The sequence below is a fragment of the Apis dorsata genome, unplaced genomic scaffold (assembly GCF_000469605.1).
Source record: "Apis dorsata unplaced genomic scaffold, Apis dorsata 1.3 scaffold_575, whole genome shotgun sequence".
NCBI classification, from domain to species: domain Eukaryota; kingdom Metazoa; phylum Arthropoda; class Insecta; order Hymenoptera; family Apidae; genus Apis; species Apis dorsata.
This window is the reverse complement of record NW_006263785.1, coordinates 214,634-225,078: the sequence shown is the minus strand read 5'-3', so window position 1 is coordinate 225,078 and position 10,445 is coordinate 214,634. Positions and strand designations below refer to the sequence as shown.

Below are 10,445 nucleotides of genomic sequence, written 5' to 3'. Positions count from 1 at the left end.
TATAATAATAATTCTAAATATAAACAATATTTTATATATTTTATATATACATATTTTAGAAGAATTATAGAAAAATAAATATTTTATATATATTATATGCATATATAACTATAAATATAAATTATGTTTTGTTCAAAATTTAAAATTTATTTCAAATACAATATATATATATAACATATTGTATACAAGGATAAAGTTAATCTTTTTGAAATATTGTGATCTATATTAATTAATACTAAAATTTTATTTTTTAATAAAATTTTATAATTCTAACATTTAATATTCTAAATCAATTAACATATATTTATATTTTAAAATATTAGGATTATAATATTTGGTAATTATTTTACATTGTAAAAGATAATTTATAAATAAGATTTTAAATATTAAAAATTTTTATTTATATTTTCAATTCTTACTGCAATTTAAAAATACATACAAATTTTTTCTCTCATATATTAGAATATATACATAATAGATATATATAATCAAACAACTTTATTATTATAATGATAATAAATATATAATAATAAAATCTTTTCTTGAATTTCAGATCTTGCCTATTCAGTTTTCTTTCTTTTCTTTCTTGTTATTTCTATATTTTTCATCCATTAATTTCTCAATTCTTTTTGATATTTTTTTCAAATTCTCTTGAGTGATTTTATAATTATAACCTGATCTTACCTTTTAATAGATCTCTCTATCCATTATTTCCTCTCACTTCTGCTTTTCTAATTTTTATATTTTTTCTTGATTAGTTCTTTTTTTTTTTATTTCTTTAAATACTCTCACATAATTCAGAATCGTGTTAATTTCTATTATAATTTACATTTATTCTTATATCTTTCTTTATTTCTTTTTTCATTATTATCATATCTTATTTATGCATATATTTATATATTTATATATTATTTTGGCATTTTCTAATTTAATATTATACTGTATATTTTCTCATTTTTTCTTAGCTCCATAGTTATAGAAAACACATGAAAATAATAATTGAATTTCTGGCAATTGACAAAAAAAACAAAAGAAAAAATAGGAAAATTAAAATAAATATTAAATCAGAAAATTGAATCAGTATAAGATTTTCAATTATAAAAGAAAAAATAATGATAAATATTATTATAAAGATATTATATGTATTGCTAAACTAGCACAACAAAAAAATTAAAAAAAATTATATATAATCAAATAAAATAAAAAATGTAAAGGAAAAACAAAAAGAGATTTTAGATGAAAAAAGTTTATACGTATATAGGACTTTAATTAATGAATTATAAATATTTTAAGTTTATATTAGTAGTATATAAATAGACTTAGATAATGAAAGAGAGAAAAAACATGATTATCAAATGAGACTTAGTTTCAGAGTCTGACATCACACTCTCATTTTTGAAAATAATAGAAAGAAAAAAATTAACTGGAGACAAAGCATAGTTGCCGGGCGCGGACTTTACATTATTTTCATTATTATTAAATATGCTTTCATTATTATTAAATTTTTGTCTGATAAAATTGTCGGATAAATGCGATATGTTAACTCCTCTATTATTAAAAATGGCTCAATTTCTGTACAGCAAATTTCTGCAAGATGAAGATACGTAATATGGATATCACATTATCTTATTATATTACTATATTACTTTAGATAGAGATACATTACATGATTAAATTTCCGTCAAAGCATTAAATTGCATTGTCACATATATACTTTTGTCTAATTTAACAATAATAATAGGAATAATATAATGTTATAAATTCTTTTCCTAGAAATTTGCCGCAAAAAAATTGAACTTTTAATGATATAAGGAATAGCATATTACTCTCGTACGGCCTTTTTAAAAATATAAATACCTTTTTCTTCAATTATCCTTCAGCAGATTAATAAATGATATACAAATGTATATTCACTTTTAAATATATATATATATCAATTACCATAATCAAATATCGTTATTTGATAGAATATACATAAATAATAAATAAAAAAAAATTGTTTTATTTTATTATTGAATAGACATTATATTATTATGTCTCTTATATCGATTTACGCTTTCTTTTTGGTAAAATAATTNATATATGAAATAACAAACATCTATTTTCTATCATATAATAAAAAAAAAATAATATCGAAAAGCAAAATATTAACATAATAAAAAATAATAAAGAATTAAAATACAAAATTTATCTCCTTATTTAAAAATCACAGAAAAGGTAGAAAATTGAATTTTGAAAGGATTTATTCATATAAAAGAAATTTTATTTTCAAAATTAAAATACGATGCAAAAATAATACAAAATATGGTTTATTAATGAACTTTTTCAAAATAAAAAATTCTATTTAAAAGATAAAATTAACTCAAAATTATTAAATTTATATTTTGAATTTTAAATTAATTAATATTAAATTAATTAAATCAAATATTTTATATTATAATTTAATATATTTAATTTAATATATTATAATTTAATTTACTATAAATAGAAAAAAATGAAATTCCTTTCAAAATTCAAATTAATTTTTCCAGGAGATATGTTTGGTAAAATAAACTATATTTCAGTTCGTATCAGTTTACTGTATTTCAATGTTGAATACGGCGTATTATCAGTTAAATGCAAATAAATGCACGCACATCGAAGCAGTAACGGCGAGAAAAAGATTATCACTTCTGACATCCAAGCCGCCCTACGATCAATGTGTCTAAAAATTTTTATAATATACGGGGAACCAGCCGATAGCAGTTCTTCTTTCATTAACTATTTCATTAACTTATAAAAATATTAAAAATATGATTATTTAAAAAAAATGTTTCTAAAAAATATAAAATAAGAAATTAAATAAAAATTAATAATATTAAATATTTTAAATTAATATTGGATTGAATTATTTAGATGAAGTTCAAATTAATGAAACATAATGAAAGTAAAAAAATTAAATTTAAATTTTAATAAACAAATAATAATGAAAATTATTTAGAAAATCATAGTGTATGTATATAAAAGTAGTAATAATAATATAAAATTGATGTAATATTGTTCAAATAAAGAATTATTACTACAATTAAAATTGAGAAAATATTGAAATCTAATAAAAATGATAGTATTATTAAAACAAATTATAATAATTAAATAATTCGAAAAATAAATAAATAGTCGAGGAACGATTGATTTTCGCAGTCTAAATTTGTTCTTATGCTAATAATATATAATGAGTAAACTATGCTATGCAATATAATGAGTAATAAATACTAATGTGATGTATAATATGTATTAATAATCAGATAAAAGACATTAGAATATCTTTTATATTGATATAATAGAGAAACGTGGAATTATGTATTTTTTATATTTTTAGTAATTAGAAAAAATAAAATTAATGAAATTTTTATAAATTTTTTTATTTTATAAATTTATAATTTATAAACGTAATCGATATTAAATTATATCAACTATATACGATTAAATTAGAAATCGATTACATTTATAAATTATTAAATTTTCATATGTAATTTGTTTAATATTATTATTAAATATAATGTAATTTAATGAAGAATTAGTTTACAAATATTACTCATTCTTCATTTCAGAGTTCTTCCACATCTCTCTTATGTATTATTATAAAACTACATTTCACTTCCTCGAAACTTAATATTGTAAAATAAATTTGTGTGACCAGAAAAGGAAGAAAGAAAAACTAATGCTTTCGGCCAATTGATCCGTAATTTAATAAAAGAGCGAGTGTAACGCAGACTTGAGCGCCTGTCAAGTGAAATTTTATTCGAAAATCTACGAACAAATTTTAAGTTATTTGAATAAATATTATTCAAAAAAATAAAAATACTTTAAACAAACAATCTCATCTACAAAGAGTGCTAGCTAAAACAAACTTTACATAATTATATTGAAATAAATAAAATAATTTCATCCTTAATTTAAATAATTATTTAAATTATATAAAATTACATCATATAATGCCTAGCACTTATAGACATAACTAGAAGACTAGCTTGCGAATTTTTATGCATTTATAGAAAATTTAAAAATATAAAGATGTAGAGAATGCATATAATATAAAAAAATATATACAATATTTAAAGTAAATTATTTCTTATAATACTTAGTAGATGAAACAATTGTTTAAATTCCACTTGTTTAATTATGTTCATAAAAATATGAATTAGCATAAACATTCACAATCTAGATAATTGACAATTTAATTTTTTGCAAAAATTTGTTCGTTAATTATTCGAATAAAGCTTTTCCGACTTTCAAACGAAAGAAGGCGCATATAACTTTGGATAGAAAGAGGTGTGCGGCTAAGGGAGCTGGCTCGTGTTTTCAAGATGAAAAGACGAAAAAAGATTATTTAATCCTCTTTCTCTGGTTTCTCAACATCCTGTTTTTCTTCAGCCTCTGTATCTCCCTCAAATTTCGGTCCTGGTGTTTCTTCTCCTTCAAGAACGATTTCTTCTGGATCAGGTGCACGAGGAAGGAAATCTTGATCAGGATACATAGATTGAAAGATGCTCTTCGCCTTAAGAAATTTAAAAATTTATAATAATAAATACTAACACAATTAAAAATGTTGTAAAATGAATTAAATTATAATTTAAAAAAAAATTAACCTGATTAACAGCAAAATCGAAATCAAGTTCTAAATCTGGACCTGAACACAGATGAAGATTACTAGGCGTAGAATCATTCAATTTAATATCACTTGCAGGTAAATTTAAATATAATGACCATAAAACTTGAGGTTTTGGGTTCTCTGTAGATTCTTCTCTACCATCTTGATCACCTTCCTGTATTATATAAAAAATAAATTTTTTAGTTTTAATTTAAATAAGAATATAACAAAAAAATGTAAAAAGAAATTTATTTATTTTTTAAAATTAAAACTATTTTGTAAAAAAATAAATAAGATAAATATTTTCTAAGAATTATACAATAATCTTTAATAAATTAAATCCAAATTTATATTTTTAATATCTTAGAAAATTAAAACTTAAATTTAAATTTTTTTATATTATTTTTAAATTTCTTTTATATTAATTTGTTTCATAGTTTTAAAAATATTTCTAAAATAAATTTATAACATAAGTTCAATAATATAATTTTTATATTTATTATATTATATTAATTTTTATTATATTTCTAAAAATTTGAAAATATTGATTATTTCTATTTGAAAAATTATATTGAATATATTGTAAATAAATATTATAATAAATGTTATATTATAATAAATAATAAATGTTTAATAATAAATTTTATGTAAAAATGAATTTAAAATATATGATTTATTTATAATGTACCTGGAGATGTCTTTTATCTGGAGAAACAGTTTGTGTATGACTATGAATAGATGAACGAATAGCTAATGGATCAAGAGGTTCAGCTCTTAAAAATTTATTGACAACATAGGCCAAGTCTTCTTTTGCATTTGTTGTTCGTTTACATGTCATATGAACCATAACTGTTTAAAAATAACTTGATGAATTCTTAAAATTTAATAATATATTAACATTCATAGACATAATAATTTTACATACACAATCCTTGAGGGCAAGCATTTGTAGATGGTCCCAATTCAATCAATGTAACAGGTTCTTGATCAGATTGTTCTGGAGGATAATATAAAAGTGTCAAATTTTCCTTTTCACCTTGCATAATTGACCTAAAATAAACATAATTTTATAAAAAAAATTTTACATAAAAAAAAAGAAATTTTAAATATTTATATTTATTGCTAGTTATTTATAAATCTTTATTTATTTATAAATTTTTCTAATATTTAGTACTTTTGATATAGTAATGATTTTGATTTTGATTTTGACTTTAAATGATTTTTTAATATAATCTCAAACATAATTTTAAATAACTTTTTTGTTAGACATAATGATTTTAGTTTTATGAATTATTTGCAAAAAATTTTTGAATTATATCAAATTCTGCTTATATGTGCATCCATGACATATATATCGATATGCAATCGTCATTAAGGATGGCTGATAATGCATATATAAATTCATTGAATCTTATTTTTTCTATTATAATAGTTATAAATAATTAGTTATTAATAGTTATAATTAGTTAGTAATAGTTATAATTAATTATAATAGTTATTAATAATTAATAATTATAAATAATTTTTGCATTAAATTTGTATTCAAATGATTTATAAACAGATCTTTTAATTTGCTATTTTCTACATAAACAGTTAATATTATTTTATATATATTATTATATATATTTTAATATTATTTTGTTTATATTATTAATAAATATAAATCGCAATAATTTGTATTATTCCTAATATGGATGTAGTAAATCTAATATAATTTTTTTTTTTTACTTTTCTTAATAAATATCTATAAAAAATAGTAATACTAATAAATACCTGTCTGTAATGAAGATTCCACGTGATATCCGTTGATCTCCTTCAGAAGCTACAACTTCTGGTGGTAAATGGCCTTGACCAACAACTAAATGTTCCAAACTTATTCTTTGTTTACCACTAATGATAGCTTTGCATTGGTTTTTATGTATTACTATACCATCAAGTTGCCTCTTTAGACAATAAACTCCTCCAAATACTGCACATAATCTATAAATAATAAAAATCAAATTATTTTTTATTGTTTATAATTTACATATTATACATTACAATAATAATTATTATAATAAAAAATATAATTATACCTGCAAAAACACTGAGGTAATTCACCACTACCATACATAGGCCAAAGAAAGGGTGTATTTCCATATCGTCCAAGACTATTCAAAAAATGTTTTGTGCGATTCACACCATCTCTACAGGAAGTTTTTTCAGTAGCCATAGCAATTGCTTGAACAACATAATGCTGCACAATTGGTGTTAAATTTTTTGTGTTTAAATATTCTAAGAAGGTTTTATCACGAAATCCTGTTAATAAATACATCTTAATTAAAGGATTAGAAAATATGATTATATTATTTATAATTAATATATTAATTATAATATCATTATAATATCGTAATATTAAAATTAAAATATATTATATTAATTGTAATTAAATATATAAATTGTTATTTGTTGTTATTTGTTTGCGACTTCAAAAAAAATGTTTATTATAAGATACATAAAAATTTTTCTTTCTATCATCTTAAAGTTGCAAATTATGTTATTGTTATAACAAATTATGTTATTATTATAACAAATGATTAAAATATCATTTGTATTTAATAACAATTCATGAATAAAAATTTAATGTTTTGAATTGATTGAATTAAATTATTCCAATTCATTTTTTCAATATGCACTAATGATACATTTTTTTAATGCAATTATTATATTATTTTAAATTTTTCTTTAATAAAAAAACTATTGCATTTGGAAAGAAATGATTATTAAATTTCTTTTGTTACTAAATCATTATTATTATTATAAATAATTTAAATATTTTCTTTCAAAATGAAACAAAATATTATTATTATATAACAAGTATCTATACTACAAAATTGAAATTAAAAATAAAAAAAATAAGAAATTACCATCAAATTCTGGACTATCAGCTCCTTGTTCCATGCATGAAGTGAGCAGTTGCATTAACATTCTTTTCTCAACAACACTAACAGTTTTATTTGCAAATACATCAGCTCTTGAGCAAGGTACTTGTGTCAGTTTCCCATCCATGAATGTAGCTACTCTGGATACTGCGCGAAATTCCGCATAGCGGGCAATATTACTGGAGATTAAAAGCTCAACCAATTCACCTCGTGCAAATAACAACTGTCATAAATAAATAATATTAAAATCAATTAACACAATGAATTTTTATATAATCATAAAGAATAACAAATTTGCAAATTTGTAAATTTTGACTTAAATAAAATATATCAAATATCATAATATGAAAAATAAAAAATAAATATTTTTAGTAACTTCTTTCAATTTTATCAACAATATCGTTATCAATAATTATAACAATATTTTCATCGACAATATCGTTATCAACAATATCAAATTTTTTTAGAAATCTCATTTCATTATTAAAATAAGATTTTAATTAATGCAATTTAAAAAATTAATGTAACTTCTATTATTTTATTAGTATAAAAGTATACATTTTTCTATTACTTCATAAAAATATATAAGAATATGATATATTTTTTCTTTACTTAATTTAATGTACAAAATTTACTAAATTAAATATAAACAAATGAACAACCAATAATAATATATAGTAATAAGTACAAAATATAATAATAATATAAGTAATTAAATATAATATAATTATAAAAGATATTTTTATATTTTACCTTTGGTGCCAAATCAATATTAAACTTCCTGTATTCCTTTCTTATACGATCTATACTCCATTGTTTTACATTTTCCTTTTTTTCAACTTTATCATCATCTGCTTTTTCATCACCACTACCATTACTATCTCCAGTACTATCTGTTTGAGTATCTTTTGAAGACACTACTGGTAGATCAGCATCACTATAATAAAAACAATTAAATAAAAAAATAAAACACATGTATATATAAAATTGAAAAAGAAAACTTACTTTGAAATATACCAGGTTTCCTCAATATTTTCAACAGTCGAATATTCATTACTAGTTTCTAAAAACTTTTCTTCAGATTCTAAATCTACTTCAGATACATGCTTAGTATTATTTTTGGAAACTTTTAGGTCCTCTATCCATTTCTGTAGACCATCAAAATTAAATGTTGCCCATAAGCCACCATAATATTCATCACTACGAATAAATAAAAAATTATTTATTTAAAATTTTAATTAATTAAAATGAAAAATATTACATATAGAATAAGATATAATGATTATATAATACTATATTTTAAATTTCAAACACAATAAATAAATATTATGTATTTCTCAAAAGAAATTCTAAAAGAAAAAATGAAAGTGTTTATTTTTTATGAATTTAAATTATCATATAAGAATAAACAAATAGTAATTGAAAGTCTCTATATATTTATAAACATCTTGACAACAAATTGAAAAAAAAATATTCTAATACTATTTCTAATTGTATTTAAAAACTTTTTAACATAACAATATGTTTATTGTTTATATTTATTACTTTTTAGAATAAACAAAAATAAATAAAACAATTAATAGTTATTAAATTCTTGTTTTTACAACAAAAAGATATAATATATTATATAATATAAAAATATGAAATTTCAAATAAGCATGAATGTAAATTATTTATTACATAAAAAAATTTTATAGGATACAAGGATATAATTTGATTACATTTTTTGCAATTGCATATTAAAAAATATGAAGATTAATTTAATTTCTTTGAAACTGAATCACATATTCTTTGCAACTTCGATAGAAAATGATTAATTTTTTTTTATTAATTTATTTTCTTTTTTGAAATTCTATTTAATCTAATTTTTTAAAGATATAATTTCGCTAATTTTAAAAAAATTTTTGATATAATTATTTCTATATAATTATATAATTATTTTTAATTATACATTATAGCATCATAAAGATAGCATCATATAACATCAACTGTTCATATCAATATCAATTGGTTGACTGATTAAATTAATATCTATAAATCAATACAGATAATAATCAATTCCAATATTTTAATTTGAATTATTTAAAACTTATTTTATAAAAAATAAGAAAAAAAAAAAAAAAGAAAATTATTTATGTGTTTCATATAATAAATTTTATATAAAATTGAAGATAAAATATCTTTTATCTAATTATCTATTAATTTAGTTTTTTTAGTTGAAAATAAATTAATACTTTTTTTATAAGAAAAAAAAAAAATAAATATTAATAAATGCACTCAAAATTACATGATTTTATTTAAAAAGGTGATTTTTCATATGTTCTATATGAATATGTCCAACAATAAAAATTAACAATAAAATTATATCCATTTTTACATAACTTTTGAATAAAATATTTTGTATAGCAAATAATTTATGAATAATTTGATTTTTATATGACTTATAGTTATAAGTTTTAAAAAGTATTTGTATATCATTGTATTTATTATAATATTTACATACAAATTAATTACATTCAAGTATATTAAACTTTGTAATGTTATTTAATAATTATTTTTATATAACTAAACATATTTTAATACAAAAAATTTGAAAATTTAAAAATGAAATTAAAATAGAACCAAAAAGAAAAATATAAATATGTTTTTTATAACATATTTCAGATTTCAAGATCACCATTTAAATAATATTATATTGTATATCTATTTTTATTCCTAGTAAAATATGTAGTGGATATTTATATGATTTCAATTTCTTATTAGTTTTATAAAAAAAATTAATAATAATTAATACATCAAAAATCAAATTTATTTATTATATAAAAAATAATTTACAAAATACAAATTTATAACTAAATTTAATATTTTTTTTCATGTTCACAATAAATTTTATA

At 19.0% G+C, this 10,445-nt stretch overlaps 1 protein-coding gene across 1 annotated transcript in view; it reads right to left on the bottom strand.

Annotated features, from left to right (window-relative positions):
- Positions 1–2,558: 2,558 nt before the first annotated feature.
- LOC102677635 (rab proteins geranylgeranyltransferase component A 1) overlaps positions 2,559–10,445 on the bottom strand; it is a 10,957-nt gene continuing 3,070 nt past the window's right edge. The window contains exons 4-12 of the mRNA XM_006620984.2: positions 8,557–8,751; positions 8,305–8,488; positions 7,537–7,774; positions 6,706–6,928; positions 6,404–6,610; positions 5,556–5,680; positions 5,319–5,479; positions 4,629–4,805; positions 2,559–4,537 (exon numbers count right to left, since the gene is read on the bottom strand). Coding sequence (XP_006621047.1) covers positions 4,370–4,537; positions 4,629–4,805; positions 5,319–5,479; positions 5,556–5,680; positions 6,404–6,610; positions 6,706–6,928; positions 7,537–7,774; positions 8,305–8,488; positions 8,557–8,751 — 1,678 coding nt within the window. The 3' untranslated portion in view covers positions 2,559–4,369. The remainder of the gene's footprint in view (positions 4,538–4,628; positions 4,806–5,318; positions 5,480–5,555; positions 5,681–6,403; positions 6,611–6,705; positions 6,929–7,536; positions 7,775–8,304; positions 8,489–8,556; positions 8,752–10,445) is intronic.